We start from the raw sequence: 18,418 nt of genomic DNA, 5'->3' as shown, positions 1-18,418 counted from the left end.
ATGAGTGACTCTAACACTCCACACAGTTCTGACTGCAGAATCAGGGACTATCTTGGCTGTGTATCACCTGGCTTCAAATATGTTAGCAGAATGTTTTGTACAGACTCTTAAAACGATTAATCAAGACCGAGGACAGACCCCTTAAACACTGCGTTGCACGCTTTTTTCAATCACACACATTAGCCTACACTGCAGAGGAAATTTCAGCAGAATAACTTCTTAAATGCCAATTAAGAATTACATGTAATTTGATTAGATCAGATTTAAGCAAAATAATTAGATGAGAAAGAGTACAGAGAAAGAAACCCACAAAATAACAATGCTTGGTTTTTATGCCAAGGCCACGAGGTACTGGTTTGAAATTACAGGGAAGGAAGGAAGAAGGGAAACAATATTATAATTAAAATATTAGTACAAGTGTCATATGTGTTTGAAGTATATGGAGAAATGATGAAGAGACATATTGGCCAGTTGTTATAAGATGAAATTTCAGGGAAAGAGAATGGAACTATATAGTTTATTAAAACTAGGACTGTTATCTTTGTTAACTAGCACAGTGATAGCAGTGCAAATATTATTGTCCAAACTGAATCTGCAAATGTAAAGAAGGAACTCAAGGAGTAAGCATCAACTTTCTCACAGACACTTAGAATTGTAGCCTTCCACAAAGACTACATTTATCATTTTACAACTGGCTCTGTGGGATGAGAATCTGTCAGAACCGTGGCAATACTATCTAGTTACTAGTTAGATACTGGAATGCAGAGTTCAAAAGATTAGCCAGTTGCAGAGGGGTCTGGTCAGAGGTAACCAACTGTTGGGATAAAGTGAGCTCGATATAGCTTATAAACAATGGTCCCGCTCACTGGGCTGACTTTATTAGTTTCCTACTTGATTCTTATTATCCAATTAAAGCCTTTAAATTTAAATTAATGTACATATTGTTAAGTTAAAAGACACATTGCCAACTGAATTTTGGGAGACAACTTAAATAATCCAACTGACTTGAATCATATTTTGTAGAACAATTTTTTTTCTGGTCTGGAAGACTAAATGCCAAGTTTCAGCAAATGGAAAAAAATAGCAAGTGATCATTTAAATAAAGACTGTATCATAATGCATCCACACAAGGGGGCCAAATTAAGGTAGCACAGGCATAATCCAGCAGAGGAACTTTGTCAGATGGGAGAAGATTCATTGTCGGCTTCTTTTGCCATCAGTAAGGATTGACTCCGCCATGGAGGTCACTGATTCCGTGACGTCTTCCGCTTCAGCCTGCTGCAGCAGTGGGGCTGAAGCACCTGTAAGCCCCCACTCAAGAGTGCAGGAGCAGTGGCTCCCCAGGGGCTGGGGTAGTGTCGGGGATAGGTCAGCTGCCTGGGGGCCAGAACAGGAGCAGCAGCCCCCGGGGGCTGGAGGTCAGCCCCCAGCAGGACTCAGATAATCCTGCCACAGGGTATTTTAACTAACCAAGAAAAAAAAAAAAAAAAAAGGTCCGTGAATTTTTGTTTATTGCCCTTGACCTGTCTGTGACTTTTACTAAAAATATCCGTGACAAATTCTTAACCTTAGCCATCAGTTAGACTGCTTCTTATACGTTAAAAGAAACAGCCCCATCAAGTGTTACAATTTTGCCATTTAGAGTTTTATTATGTTCCCAGCTATGATTGCCAACTGTATCCAACTGCTGCCTGCTGCCAAAGGCCTTCACCCCTCATGGTAATTAAGGTTAGAATGCTTTCTGGAGAAGATGAAGCTTTTGATAAATTGTTTAAACTTTATTTTATTGTTTTAAAATTTTATTTGTGCTGTAGTTTAAATGTGGCCGAGTCTAATTTCGTGTTATAACTTTCTAGTGTGGCTCTGCTATAAATATTTATGTTCCAGCCTGGTAACAGTGTCTGTCAAAGAAATTCCAGTAGAAATTTCTACTGTAAAGGGTTTTATATCCCAGCTGTTGAAAATAATTGCTCTGGAAAGAATTACACTTTCCCCCCCCTATAACTTGCTGTATGTTGTTTTGAAAATCTCCTCAGCACTGTTCATTTTAAAACATGAGGTGCACGCAAATCAAATCCCATAGTCATAGATTTCAAGGCCAGAAGGTACCATTGTGATAATCTAATTTGACTTCCTGTATAACACAGGGCACAGAACTTCCCAAAATAATTCCTACAACAGACCTTTTAGGGAAAAAAATATCCAATCTTGATTTAAAAATTGTCAGTGATGGCGAATCCACCACAACTCCTGGTAAATTGTTCCAATGATTAATTACACTCACTTTTAAAAAGTGATGCCTTATTTCCAGTCTGAATTTGTCTAACTTCAATCTCCAACCATTGAATTACATCACACTGTTCTCTGCTAGATTGAAGAGCCCATTTTTAAAATATTTGTTCCCCATGTAGATACTTATGAACCTTAATCAAGTCACCTTTAACCTTCTCTTAGTTAAAACTAAATAGACAGAGCTCTTGGAGTCAATAATAAGGTGTGTTTTCTAATCCTTCAATCATTCTCATTGCTCTTCTGTAAACCCTCTTCAATTTATCACAACCTTTGAACTGTGGACACTGGAATGGGAAATGTATTCCAGTAATCAGATCACCAGTGCCAAATTCAGAGGTTAATAACCTCTCTATTTATAGTCCAGATTCCCTTGTTAATGCATCCAAGGATTGGCCAGTGTTGCACTGGGAGCTCATGTTCATTGGATGACTCACTATGACTCCCAAAGCTTTTCAGAATCACTACTTCCCAGGATAGAGTCTACCATACTATCAGTATAGCCTGCATTCTTTGTTCCTAGATGTAGACGTTCACATTTAGCCATATTAAAACATGTATGGTTTGCTTGAGTCCAGCTAACCAGATTGCTTTATACTAGTGACTGATCTTCATTATTTATCACTCCCCCAATTTTTGTATCATCTGCAAATGTGTGTGTCATCTGAACTCCCGATCTGGATCCAGCCCTTGATCAAAGAGTATGTTTGGGCCAATCTAATATTTACGCTTACAATAATGAATAATTTTAAAATGTGTTCTCTTTCACGTTCACTTTAAACTATAGGAAGTGCAATGATGCCCATGGATGGGTTACCTGCAAGGAAAGAACCCTAGACCTCAAGATCAAAAAACATGAGCCTCTACTGCTTAGCTAAAGGGCCAGGTACATTAGCACAGAGGCAGTAGCAGATTCATAAACTGTTGTGTATGGTCCAGTCACTAGAAGGAGACAAACAGCCACACTGTGTGGGCAGGGATTACAGAAACACATAAACCCTGTTCATCTTTGATTCCCGGAGATACCTTAGCAATGAAGATAGAGACCATGAAATGATAAGCACCACGAGGTGAATATTGGTGTATTGAGATATGCCATGTGTAATAAACATAACTCAAGCTAGGGCTTCTCTAATTATTTAATCCTATCATGAATCAGTTAATAAAACCTTTTCTTTCTAAATAAAGTAACTTTTCTTTATTGTGCTTTTAAACATATTTTGAGGGATCTCAGGTCTCTGGCTGGGAAGTCTTTGGCATGGAATTTTAAATCTAAATAAATAAAAAATAGGTATAAGTGATTAGCCTTGGGCACCTCAAACAGAGCCAACTCTTAGTCCTTAAAAATCAGTCCTTTCCTAGGCAAAACTTCCTTTAACCTCAACGGAAGCTAGAACTGAGTAAGGGGACTTAAGGATTTGGTCCATAATAATCTATCACCAACATGGAGACTGAAAACATTGGAATCTATTGCTGTAGCTAGAAGAGGCAGAGCAAAATATCTTTTTATAATTAGTGATTTTGTGAAAAGCTGGAGTGGATTCCCCTAGGAAGATTAATGGCATTTTTTTTAAAGTCACATTTATCAATGCACCAGAGACAGTTAACCTAGAATAGGAAGTTACTTACTGGCTCTCATTATGCCATTTCATGTGTCTGTCTTTTGATTTACTATAAAAATTAAAGGGATCACCCTTGTGAGATTCAAGGCATCAGACACTAGATCAGTTTCTCTTATCAATGGAGACTTAACTTGTGGTGGCTTTCCTGTTATTTTACCTTTATTCTACAAAAAAAAAAGAGGGAAATATATAATTTTTACTGTGTTTTTATTCTGTGTGGTTACTAAAATGTTTTAGTAATTGTGTTTCAAAAGAGCTATAAGAGTCTCACAGAAATTGTGCTACAGAGAACTACAGTGATGACTGATAGAACATGAAGGGCAGGCCATTTGTTTTGCAAAATCATGTCACTTTGACAACTGTCAAGCCAAAAAGATAGTCACTCAGAGCAACACAGCCACTTATTCCAATTCATTTGTCTCTGCCTGTCAGACCAGGCAGAAGTTGTAAAACCATGTAGTTGAAGAGTGGTTTTAGGCGCTCACCCTGCAAACCCTAACTTGTGAAATTACCTCAAACTCATGTGAGAATTCCCTCTTAAATGCTGCTTGTTGGTGAGTAAGGACCACTGACACAAGTAAGGGCCTGGAGGATCACAGTGCACAGTTAAGTCCTGTCTACACTATAAACTTTCACCGTGTTGTAGACAGGGGAGGGGTCAAGTGTGAGATATCCAGAATCCCTGTTGGCACCTTGAAGTGTGAGATCCATAGTATTCCATTTCTGGGTCTATCTTCATAAAGAGGCCTGAGGTGAAAATTTTTATTTTGCCACAGCCATCTCAAAATCATCATACGGGCAGTGGGGAGAAGATTCATAGATACAAAATGGAGAAGGGTCTGAGTTCAAATCCAGACCCACGCTTCCCCAAAGTTAGTGTTTGGATCTGGGGTACTGGCTCAGCCCTCTCTCTGATACGAAAACATGCTTTTGCAATTTTCAATACGTTTTTATAAAAAACGTCCAAGAGTGGGAATCTGAGAAAGGCATGGAGAAAGGAGAGCCTTGTTTGTCTCAAGAAGGGATACTGGTCATTCCAGTCCAGTGGAATGAAGAATTTGTTATCATATCAGTTATATAAAAGTAAATGGTCTTAACTGCTTTTCCCCAGTTATTATTTTAATTCTTCATTATTTGTAAAAACCTTTACAACATTTGAAAGTAACTGCATTCTCCACTGATGTTCTCTCTTGATTTTACCAGTTACTCTGACCTCTCTTCCTCTATGTTTCTCGTAGAACAGAAGCCAACATGACTTCATTTGGTTTACTTTCTTTTTCTGAGCTTCGCTAATATCATAGGTTGCGTACCCAGCTCTGGTAAGTTTTGGCCCTTCAAAATTGTTCCATTGTTTTTTAATGCATCACACAAAAATGGGATTTTTTAAAAAAAATGTCCAGAACAAAGTGATAAATCTTTTTAGAATTTGGAGGACATTTCCAACAAAGTTATAATATTTTTAAGTTGATCACCATTTGTGCCTACATTACTTATTAATGACTCTGTATTGTTTTCAGCCCATTTGAACAAACAATTTAAAAACAGTCAACCAACGCATGTTTCTTACCTGCAGAAGTGTGTTTGAACTTTTCACTCTTCTTCTTCCTCCATTTCCATGGCTTGAAAATCCTTCCTATATTGGCAAACTTACTTCTTCGCCTGATTGGAGGAGTGTGGGTGCCTGGTACTAGAGAGTCTGAACGCATTGCAGCCAGTCTTTCCACTTCGTCAGCTATTTTTCCCCCCAAGAGGAGGAAGAGGAGGAGAAGAAAAAAAAAGGACATGTTAATAACATCGTGTAGAACCACACAGATAGTCAACATTTTCATGGTTACGGATAACAGTCAAATAATGTGACAAAGGTTTTGCTTATTTAATCCTTTAAATGGTATCCAAGTTCTGTTACAAAGGTCAATAATAATATTAACAACAAATTAATTGGAGTAGATGCTTTGGTTTTGAGTAATCCCTCACCCAGCCAGTATTGGCTAAGGAGCTTGAGAGAGATTTTTCTCCAGGAAGACTACAAAAGCATTGATTATTTTTGGTGGTGTTTCCATTCACAGTTTTTATGTTTATCAGGGACAGAAAGAAAGAGAGGAGCAAAGGAACAACAAATAACTGTTTTAAGAGAAATATTGCAGCTCTTTACCACAATGTATGTGAAAGATTATTTGATAAGTAGTAAGGACTAAAAATTCCTTGGGGGCCATTACTGCCTCAGTTAACATGAATTTCCTAGCATGGTCACAATTTGCACTGAGTTTGTTGTGTTAAAGTATTTCTAATGAAGATTTTCAGAAGTTGAATAGTTGCAACAAGTAATCTTTATGTTGGTCAAAACTTAAAAAAAAATCTAAACTGCACCCACAACACATGCAAGTGAGTGCAAAAGAGTCAACTGTGCGTGCAGCATTATACTGTTTTTGGTGCAAGACAATCATATTTGCAAATTTTGGGGATCTTTTTCATGCATAGTTATATGTAGGGGACAGCCCCCTCACTTTTACAGGCAAAACTTTATGCTGGTATTTTTGAAAATTAATACATTTATGATCAAATTATCAGTATTTCACTAAAATTAGAGATGGATCTGAACCACATAGATCAGATCTAAACCTCCTCAAAGTTTAAGGGCATTTGATTCAGGCTCCTTTTAAAATAAAATAAACCAAGCAGAATAAACTGCAATCAAATGTGCTTCGCCAATATGAAAGGTGAAGTAACAGTTTCCCATCCGTCTGCCATTTTGCCCCTCTGCATCCCACTATGTTCCCCCAAGTTCTATAGTGCCTCAGTGGAAAGAGCAGAGCTTGGACTTTCCCTCCATTTATGCTCTATAAAATACAACCAGAGACCTGGATTTATGTCTCCCAGTCTAACTATAATTCCCATTAGCAGTTTTAAAAAGACAAAAACAGTAGAATTATTCAATATCAACAAACTAAGAGCCAAGCCAGGTTCTACAATCTGGCTGAGCTCTGCTCCACACAGGGTGGGTGGCGGAGAAGATGGCTTCACAATTCCTTTATTCCCATGATTCTGGGATCTGCAGCCAAGTGCCTCAATTGCCGTTTAGAGCAACTCAGTCCAATCTGTCTTTTCCCCATCCAAACGGCTCCCAATCCCAGTCTGTTTGCTCAGTGACAGTCTCCTCCCACCCCCCTGCTCCACACCAAATCTAAGTTTTCCCTCATCCCCACTAACACTCGACCCTCCCCATTTTCCCCCGGCTTTGTGTCCCAATCTATTTCCGACACTGCTGACCCTCCTTCCCCCTCTTTACCTCCCCAGTCCAGCTCTTGTCCCCTTCTTCATACAAGTAAGGCTGTTTTCTCCTCCATGCTGTTGGGGTAATCAGTAGGGAATGGGGGACAGGGAGTAATTGAGAGGACAGGAGACACAGGTTCCCTGCGGTCAGTTCCTGTGTATGGTGCCACCACAATCCCCTGCATCTGGGAGCAGCAATTGTAGGCAAAGTCCTGCTCAGCCCCTGCAGCCCTGGGCTGGAGCACACTCAGTTGCTCTGTAGGGATGGTACACATGCAGTCCAAGTCGTCAGGTAGGAGCTGTGAGGGGATGGAACATGCTCAGTGCTGACAATCTCTGTAGATTTTAGCTGTCAAATTCTAATAATAATGTAACAATTCTAATATTCTAATAGTATTTTCTTCTAAAACCTTCTTCCTAGAAATGCCTGAATGGCTTTAGTTTAAATTTTCCGAAGGGTGTGATGGGGGGAGGGAGGGAAAAGAAAAAGGGAAGATTCAGCCTGAGGCAGACAGCCGTCATGGAAAATTTCATCCCAAATGGTTAAAATCTGGCAAAATTATAAGCCACTGGAAACAGAGTCTTGTAATAAAAGCCACCTTAAGTACAGGTGGTGCTACCTATTTATTCAAATATGTCTGTATACACAGACTTCCCACCTAGATATTTTGAAGGATATGGTAGGTGGGGAGCTATTTTTCTTTTTGAAATATACAGAACAAATTTCCTTTTAGCTACAAACAGCTTGTTTTTCTACCCTAATTAAATGAATCAGTTGGGGGGGGGGGGCGCACAGGCATTTCAATTACAGGAAAAAATAGCTCACAAACTTGAACTAGCTTTCCAAGACTCCCAAAATAGTTTGAAAGTTTCAAACTCCAAACTCCATGACATTTTCTAATCTCCAGCTCTCAGTCTACATTTCTACTTTTTTTTTTCCTACTGAAGCACATAAGTTTAATCAATTTATTGTGAAAAAAAATAAGTCACTGATTCTTTTTAAAAAAAATCTCATCGAGTATAAAATGTGACACATCTGTTAAAATATGTTCCTCATTACACCACTGAGCTATTCTAACAAAAGCCCAAGTGGGGAAAAAAATTGGAGTTAGGCGTATGTTTCACTGCGCTTTGCTGAAGAAGCAGAAAAACAGAAAAGCACAGGCTGGAGGAGCACAGTAATCTACTTTGGAGGAGGTGAGGGCGCTTATGAGAACATTTGCTTTGCCATAAAGGCGGAGAAAGAAAGGTAGCCTGGTTAAGGCATGTGGCTCTTCACAGGATGGCACACACAGCTGACTGCCTAGAGAAATGCTCACTGTGATGTGGTGCCAGATACACAGCCTGGGGATTGCTGAATCAAGGCTAGAAATGGCATGGTTGTGCAGAGCAAATCCGTGAGAGGAACAAAGAAGAAAACCCCTTATACCCTCTGACTTCAAAACAGAGCAACTTCCAGTGAAGAACAAAATGGTTTTCACTTTCCATTCAGGAAATCATGAATCAAAGGAAACCCTTCCCCCCCATCCCCCTCCCCCCCTTTTTTTTTAAGTGCCTGGGGCTAAGGCACATCTAACCGACCATGGTGTGGACTGCACTCTCAGCAAGTTTGCAGATAACACTAAACTAGGAGGCGTGGTAGATACACTAGAGGGTAGGGATCGGATACAGAGGGACCTAGACAAATTAAAGGATTGGGCCAAAAAAAACCTGATGAGGTTCAACAAGGACAAGTGCAGAGTCCTGCACTTAGGACGGAAGAATCCCATGCACTGCTACAGACTAGGGACCGAATGGCTAGGTAGCAGTTCTGCAGAAAAGGTCACAGTGGATGAGAAGCTGGATATGAGTCAACAGTGTGCTCTTGTTGCCAAGAAGACTAACGGCATTTTGGGCTGTATAAGTAGGGGCATTGCCAGCAGATCGAGGAACGTGATCGTTCCCCTTTATTCGACATTGGTGAGGCCTCATCTGGAATACTGTGTCCAGTTTTGGGCCCCACACTACAAGAAGGATGTGGAAAAATTGGAAAGAGTCCAGCGGAGGGCAACAAAAATGATTAGGGGTCTGGAGCACATGACTTATGAGGAGAGGCTGAGGGAACTGGGATTGTTTAGTCTCCAGAAGAGAAGAATGAGGGGGGATTTGATAGCAGCCTTCAACTACCTGAAGGGGGGTTCCAAAGAGGATGGAGCTCGGCTGTTCTCAGTGGTGACAGATGATAGAACAAGGAGCAATGGTCTCAAGTTGCAGTGGGGGCGGTCCAGGTTGGATATTAGGAAACACTATTTCACTAAGAGGGTGGTGAAGCACTGGAATGCGTTACCTAGGGAGGTGGTGGAGTCTCCTTCCTTGGAGGTTTTTAAGGCCCAGCTTGACAAAGCCCTGGCTGGGATGATTTAGTTGGGAATTGGTCCTGCTTTGAGCAGGGGATTGGACTAGATGACCTCCTCAGGTCCCTTCCAACCCTGATATTCTATGATTCTATGCCCTGACTCAAGGTTTTCCACTGCTGTGGCTTTTAAGAGCTTCTACTAAAGAGATGGGCAGGTCTCTGGGCACCACTGTGATACTTGACTGGAAATTGTGCAAAGTATAAAAGCATTCTGCTGAACCAACTGGGAAGGACATCGTGAGGCTTCTTATTCAGCCTGACTTTCACAACAAAAACACACAGCTGTGTGACAAACAAAACTGCAAATGAACTCAAACTAAATCCCTCCAACCCACCTCCCCCCACGCTCCTTGGTTCCTCAATGAGCCACAATTACTGCTACAAATCACTCTTGATTACTAAATTGCAGTACTCCCTCTTTGTAAGACTGCTCTAATTTGGGGCATCACTAAGGCTATGGCTAGTCCTGTTTGAATTGATATCCATTATAGATCTCCTCTCTTCATGATACACCCCCTCTTTGTAAGTTACAGAATGTGCTTTTCTCCCCTGAAGAACACTTCCTCTTTTAGGGCCAATTCCTAAGGGTCTATACGCAAGCAAATCTCTCACTGAAGTCAAAAGGGAAATTACCCGAGTAAAGACTGGGTCCATAAAGAACTAGAAATGGTCACAGAGTGTCAAAACCATTTCCATATTTTGATTTTCTTTCATTGAATTTCAGTATCTGGTTTCACGCAGAACTGTGTTCCAGGAGTCCTGCTGTGCATCCCATCAGCCGGGAGCTCTTCTCCTCCATCCTTTCCAAATAAACACAGACCTGAACTAATGCAAGTAACAGCATTTCTCTCCTTTTTTTAAAAAAAGTCTACTTCACATTTCATGAAATATACTTCCAAATGTACTACTAACTCAAACATCATGATCACTGTAGAGGAATGACTGAATTAGAACCATATACACTACACTCTTCCTAAAAAAGAGTAAGAGTAAAGATAGAAGAGTAAAAGCCATACTTCACTCCCATTTTCTGTCGTCTCTTTTGCTTCAATTAGCCATGTTCCCGCTGCCTTTTTGGCTTCTCATAATTATTGACTAGCTGTGGGCTTTGACACCCACTAATGACAGCAGGCTTTGTAGGCGGTTTTCACACTCTTCCTGTTCCCTAAGAAGGTGGTGCTTTCAAAACTGTAAACTAACCCAGACTTACATATTTATTGCCTTTGGGAGAGAAAAGCAGGTCAGTGCTTACCAGTTTGCTATACTGATACTGTTAAACTGCTGTGTGGTTTGGGGCCTTTTATCACAGTATTGCAATTTTGTCCTTTGACTGGTACAATAAATCCACAATGATATTTATAACCATCACCATAACGATAAATACTCAGCACATATAAGTGGTGTTCACCTTATACACCTCTACCTCGATATAACGCTGTCCTCGGGAGCCAAAAAATTTTTACTGCGTTATAGGTGAAACTGCGTTATATCGAATTTGCTTTGATCCACCGGAGTGTGCAGCCCCGCCCCCCCGGAGCACTGCTTTACCGCGTTATATCAGAATTCGTGTTGTATTGGGTCGTATTATATCAGGGTAGAGGTGTATTCCAGGAATGTAAAGCATACAATACTGTTGATAAATGGGCAGGGCCGGCTCCAGGCACAAGCTTACCGAGCAAGTGCTTGGGGCGGCCACTCCGGAGAGGGGTGGCACGTCCAGCTGTCCGGCGGTAATTCGGCGGACGGTCCCTCACTCCTGCTTGGAGTGAAGGACCTTCCGCCAAATTGCCGCTGCAGATTGTGATCGCAGCTTTTTTTGTTTTGTTTTGTTTGGCTGCTGGGGGCGGCCAAAACCCTGGAGCCGGCCCTGTAAATGGGACACCACATGAACTGAAATATACATAAGTTTGACGCATAGGCTCTTCCTGAACAAATGGGAAGACACTGCGAGATTTCAAGATGACTTGAAACTAGGGCAGGAGGATGACCCACTTCCCACTCATCATCTTCCTCCTCACTAATGCCTTGAAGGAGAAATGACAAGACTAAATAGAACAGTGTTTCACAAGTATCTGCTGATAATAGTGTTGCCAACTCAGGATTTTAATCACAAATCTAGTAAAACTTGGTGTTCTTCATAAAGTCCCAGATCAAGGGACTAGGTGAGAATCTCAGGTTCTATTAAAAAACCTCATGGTTATAGAGAAAAACTTGAAAACCAGACTATAATGCACCCCCAAAGACTCAGAAACTAATCAGAAGAACCACAAATGTACTATTTTGTCTTATGATTTTGAAGACAGACAATCTCATGTTATTTTGGGTCATGACTCATGATTTTTCAATACATAGGGTTGGCAATATAATGTAGAGGTACCACAGATGCTAGACGGATGGGTAAGTAGAATCATCAGGACAAAGAACGGTTTGCAAAACAGTACCCTAGTACTGTAGGCGCATCAGTGAAGCCCAGGAGAAAAAATGACTGAAAACCTTTTATTACACACTTCTGAGTTTTCTGCCTCTTTCAGTGCAAAGCCTTTCTGCATATCTATTGGCCCCACCCAATCTGAAAATCAGCTGGATGCTGCAAAGTTCTGAGAGTTGCAAAACATGGATCAATGACCCTCAAAGATGGTAAGGAGCCCCAGTTTTGGTTGGGAGATGTCTGGGTGGGCATCATACCAATTGCTGAGATAAAGAATATCCCAGATTTCATTTTAAAAATCAATATGTTTGCATCTCTGCATTCAGATACAGAGAACTACATCATAGCTGATTTTCAGCCATTCAGCTATCAGGTCATGCACACCAACCCTTCTGCATCAAACAGCATCTCCCTCTTCAGTAACTCCACTAGTACTTTATCTAACCTCATTTATGCAGTTTGCAATGCTGTTGTAGCCATGCTGGTCCCAGGATAGGAGAGAGACAAGGTGGGTAAGGTCATATCTTTTATTGGACCAAAAGAGACAAGCTTTTGAGCTCCATAGAGCTCTTCTTTGGGTCCTGACTTTAATTACAGGACCTTAAATACATGAGAAGAGTAACAACAAAATAATAAAGTTATCAATTTGTTTACAAGCTACATCTAACCTCACTTCATTCTTAGGTTCAGTCTCTAACCAATTTCAGCTGCAATTGCTTCTAGCTGTCAAGACTTTTTTTGCACTCTGGATCCAGAATGTTCCAGAACTTAAACCACATACATAGTCAGTTCTTAAAAGCTCCATACACCATAAAACTCAGTGGTGTTATTGTGAAAGTACACCCCTTTTCAGACTGTCTTCAGAGCATCCAGCCAACATTATAACAACCAGTAACAACCACCAGAACTGTCAAAACTTTTTTTTCTTCTCTTTACCTGAAATTGATCATTTAAAATCTAATTTCAGATCTCATTTTTCCTTATTCTCCTGCAGGAAAGCTGGTCCTTTCCTGCTTTCCTATTAACACCTAGGATGACCAGATGTGCTGATTTTATAGGGACAGTCCCGATATTTGGGGCTGTGTCTTATATAGGCGCCTATTACCCCTGTCCCAATTTTTCACACTTGCTGTCTGGTGACCCTATTAACACCTGATATTTTTGTAATGTTATCGCCCCTTAATTGCCTTTTGTTCAGGAATGAAGTTCTATTGGTCCTCCCCCTTCTAGTAACTTTATTATTTTAGATGCCCATTTGAACCTTCTTTAAGGCTTTTCAGTGTCTGTTTTACAATGAAAGGCCCAACTCTTCACACAGTATTCCAAGCACCTTTTTAATAAGATCGCATTATTACCACATTTGCTTTATAAGAAATCCTAGTAAAAACATGCTTCAGGATTGCATTTGCCATTTTTGCAATGGCATTGAATTGTACGTTCATATCCAGTTTATGATCCCCTATAAGGTCCACAGCTTCACCGCTCTGCATTCTAAGTAGCACTAGCTCATTTCTTGGATGATGATTATTTTTCTCTAGGTGTATTACTTTACATTTTATCTGCAAACAGAATCTTATCTCATTTACATTTACCCATCTCGATACACCTGTCAGATGACACTGCAATTCTGATTTTTCCTGTTGGTGTTTATAATCCCTTTCTAAATTTGATATTATCTGCAGGTTTAATCAATGTGGCGTATATACATTTTCTTCTCGATTAAGGTATATAATTGAAAAGTACAAGTTTAAAGACTGAGCTGTGCAAGACCTCACTTCATACCTCCCCCACCTTTTGAGGTTAAATTGTTAATAAATAATGGCTGATTGCAACAGGTCAGACAATTGCTTTAATTGACACTATGCTGCAGTGGTTTTTATTGATACAAAATCATTCTAATCTCTAAGATTGTTTTTTTTTGTTTATGTAGCCTGGTTACTTTACTCACCAAGCCTGTAATTGACTAATCTGAGCTATGCTTTATCCACAATGTGACTTTCACTGCTCATCATGTTCTTCACCACTGAAGTGTTCATCACATATAGATTTTCTTATTATTGGTCACAAAAACCTGCTATTCAAATTAGACCAAGTATTTGATAATTTTCTTGGGGTAAATTTGTCTAAAACATCTAAATGAGTTAGGATCTTAAGCCTCATTTTCAAAAGTCATTGCAACTTAGGCTCCTAAATCACTATGAATCTCCTTTACCTTTCCTTATCTTTTTTAAGGCCCATTCATAAAAGCCTTGCTCACACAAGTAAGCAAACTGATATCAATAGGACTACTTTGGGGCTCGATTAGCCATAAGAAGAGTAGGGGAGTAAAGATCATCACACACACACACACACACACTCACCCACCCACCCCGTGGTGTGCCAGCATTTGGGCTCCCAGATCTTAGATCCAGGTCCTAGAAGGGAGCTATGGGGCCTTATGAAAGATGCTGTCCCCATGAAGCAAGTGGCAAGAGAGGGTGGGGAGTAGGTTGAGCCATGACTCATGACACATGCTGACCAATGCAGCTGGCTGGTCATGCAGGAAGAATTGAAGGGTATGTTGCACCCTGCAAAAAGGTGCCACAAATTACTAACACTGCTACAGCAACCAGGAGACTCCAGGAGGAATGGGGGATGTCTCTGAGGCATGAATACCTCTTGGTATTCCCCATGGAATGGTGCCTTCATGTGCAATCCCTTACTCAAAGCTCTGTTAATGACCCAATTTAGCCTTTTGCACGTAAGCATTGCAGGATCAGACCCTTAGAAAGCATAGAAGCACTTTATTTCTATTACATGCAACCTACAAGTGGAACAGAATCAATGTGCAAACACACTACTACAGAGATATCCCCCAACCCTACGTATCACACTCAATATACCTTATACTCTATGTCATGGCACTTCCCCCCCCCCCTCTCATTTCCACGCCATACTCTTATCTATGTTCAGCACCATTCAACCAGATGTCCTCCAACACTTCAGGACACATGTAAATACAACCATACTTTCTGAGACTGAAGGCGAGTGATCCATACAACAATTCTTTTGGTCTTTCTTGATACCTAAGCTATTAGAAAGACAATGTTCATCCTGCCAGTGTCCCTACAAGCATGGCAGCAAGTTCATAACACTATGCAGACTCAGTCACTCTCTCTTAAAATAAATGTTAGCATTTACTTTGCAGTTGCCTATGAGAATAAGGTTCAATGCCACAACATAGAAAACAGCCAAGTAAAAACACAAACATAGGGTTCTCTCTAATCTAGGGCTCTGGTCTTAAATGAAATAGCCACAAGAAGTCACAAGCAAAAGATTTTCATTGGATTTTAAGATCATGTCCCTACATGATGGCAACTCCCATTGATGTAAATGGTGATTGGATTTGTGTAACTGAGGGTGGAATTGAGCCCCATAGCTATAATCTCAGGATAGTATCTCTTGATACTATTAGCTTGTTAGACCAGATGGAGACAAGCCTCACTTTCATTTGAGTCATGCCCTGAGTGATCAAAACTGGAGTTCAAGTTCATTAATCATAGTTGAAGTACCCTTTGATGCCCAAGGATGTGGAAGACAGATAACCATAGCTTCCTTTAGGCAAATCTTCAGATGCTTAGCAATGACTTGTTTGGCATGAAAAACTGAATTGGATTCCAAGATCATTCCATTCCTAAATTCCTTCAGTTGAGAATGAGGTAATTATTTTTTTTAATCAAATATATTGTTTCTGTGAAAGACCAGCTACCAATTGCATTAAAACATCATCAGTCAGGTGCTGGTATTGAGTAAGTTCTCAGGGTCTGATTCTTCTCTGATAATGATGTACATTGGGGAGTAATTCCATTGAATTACAATAATGCTAAGCTGGTGTGAGAAGACAATCAGGTCCACAGATAGTGATGATACCTTTGATCAAAAACATGTTACCAATAATCGTATGAACCTGATTACAACTTCACCATTTATCATAATGATCCAGAAGGATCTGGATTCTGACACACGTTGAATAATACTTTGTTCTACAAATAGTTTAATTAAAAACTTCTTATAGTGTGTAAAATCTGGCCTTTAATGAATGGACAACTAGCTTTGAATGTTGCCTATTTTGAGATGGTCTGATATATATCAAAATTGTGTGCGACTTCTTAGGAAACTCTTGGTCAACTAAAAGAAATATCTGACCCCCTTTTGCCGATCCTGTAAGTATGATTATCCAATAAGTTTTTATAAAAAGGGGGCTTCTAAATTACAAAACCTTAGATTATTCAGAAACCAGATGGGACTGTAATGTCAACCAAAAGCTGCAGTGTACAGACAATGCCATATCACCCATTTTAAAAAAAGAGGTACTTCTGATAATGAGAAAGGATTCTGTAAATACCCTTTTTTAATATAGCTGTGACACTGGGGTTTCCATCCAGTATGAAACTAGAGAAAAGACTGTTGAGAGTCTTTGGGTTAAGTTTAGAGGTGAGAGCAACAAAGATGATGTCGTGGTGGGCGTCTGCTATAGACCACCAGACTAGGAGGATGAGATAGACGAGGCTTTCTTCGGACAATTAACAGAAGTTTCCAGATCACAGGCCCTGGTTCTCATGGGGGACTTCAATCACCCTGACATCTGCTGGGAGAGCAATACAGCAGTGCACAGACAATCCAGGAAGTTTTTGGGAAGTTTTGGAGACAAACTTCCTGGTGTAAGTGCTGGAGGAACCAACTAGGGGCCATGCTCCTCTTGACCTGCTGCTCACAAACAAGGAAGAATCGGTAGAGGAAGTAGAAGCGGGTGGCAGCCTGGGCAGCAGTGACCATGAGATGGTCACATTCAGGATCCTGACAAAAGGAAGAAAGGAGGGCAGCAAAATATAGACCCTGGGACTTCAGAAAAGCAGACTTTGACTCCCTCAGAGAACTGATGTGCAGGATCCCCTGGGAGGCTAATATGAGGGGGAAAGGAGTCTAGGATTGCTAGTTGTATTTTATTGAGGGCGCAGGAACAAACCATCCCAATATGTAGAAAGAATAGCAAATATGACAGTTGACCAGCTTGGCTTAACAGAGAAATCTTTGGGGATCTTAAACACAAAAAGGAAGCTTACAAGATGTGGAAACTTGGACAGATGACTAGGGAGGAGTATAAAAATATTGCTTGAGCATGCAGGGGTGTAATCAGGAAGGCCAAAGCACAATTGGAGTTGCAGCTAGCAAGGGATGTGAAGGGTAACAAGAAGGGTTTCTACACATATGTTAGCAACAAGATGGTCAGGGAAAATGTGGGATCCTTACTAAATGGGGGAGGCAACCTAGTGACAGATGATGCAGAAAAAGCTAAAGTACTCAATGCTGTTTTTGCCTCAATCTTCACAGACAAGATCAGCTCCCAGACTGCTGCACTAGGCAGCACAGTATGGGGAGGAGATGAGCAGCTCTAGTCGTGAAAGAACAGGTTAAGGACTATTTAAAAAAGCTGGATGTGCACAAGTCCATGCAATGCATCAGAGGGTGCTGAGGGAGTTGGCTGATGTGATTGCACAGCCATTGGCCATTACCTCTGAAAACTTGTGGTAATTGGGGGAGGTCCTGGACAATTGGAAAAAGGCAAATATAGTGCCCATCTTTAAAAAAGTGAAGAAGGAGAATCCAGGGAACCACAGCCTCATCTCAGTCCCTGGAAAAATCATGGAGCAGGTCCTCAAGGAATCCATTTTGAAGCACTTGGAGGAGAGGAAGGTGATCAGGAACAGTCAACATGGATTCACCAAGGGCACATCATGCTTGACCAACCTGATTGCCTTCTATGATGAGATAACTGTCTCTGTGGATATGGGGAAAGCGGTGGACATGATATACCTTGACTTTAGCAAAGCTTTTGATACAGTCTCCCATAGTATTCTTGCCAGGAAGTTAAAGAAGTATGGATTGGATTAATGGACTATAAGGTGGATAGAAAGCTGGCTAGATCATCAGGCTCAATGGGTAGTGATCAGTGGCTCAATGTCTAGTTGGCAGCCACTATCAAGCGGAGTGCCCCAGAGTTCAGTCCTGGGGCCGGTTTTGTTCAACATCCTCATTAATGATCTGGATGATGGGATGGATTGCACCCTCATTAGATTCACAGATGACACTAAACTGGGGGAAGAGGTAGATACGCTGGAAGGTAGGGATAGGGTCCAGAATGACCTAAACAAATTGGAGGATTGGCCAAAAGAAATCTGATGACGTTCAACAAGGACAAGTGCTTAGGGCGGAAGAATCCCATGCACTGCTACAGGCTGGGGACCGACTGGCTAAGCAACAGTTCACAGAAAAGGACCTGGGGATTACAGTGGACAAGAAGCTGGATATAAGTCAACAGTGTGCCCTTCTTGCCAAGAAGGCTAACAGCATATTGGGCTGCATTAGTAGGAGCAT

General features: G+C 40.8%; 1 protein-coding gene across 1 annotated transcript in view; it reads right to left on the bottom strand.

Moving 5' to 3' along the window:
* The window catches only part of PHACTR1 (phosphatase and actin regulator 1), a gene marked incomplete in the record, with an annotated part of 425,183 nt that overhangs the window by 173,643 nt on the left and 233,122 nt on the right, over positions 1 to 18,418 (bottom strand). The window contains 1 exon segment of the mRNA XM_034762321.1: positions 5,479 to 5,643. Within this exon segment, the coding sequence (XP_034618212.1) occupies positions 5,479 to 5,643 (165 nt within the window).

Source organism: Trachemys scripta, chromosome 2 (genome assembly GCF_013100865.1).
Source record: "Trachemys scripta elegans isolate TJP31775 chromosome 2, CAS_Tse_1.0, whole genome shotgun sequence".
NCBI classification, from domain to species: Eukaryota; Metazoa; Chordata; order Testudines; family Emydidae; genus Trachemys; species Trachemys scripta.
This window is presented reverse-complemented; position numbering and strand designations above follow the sequence as displayed.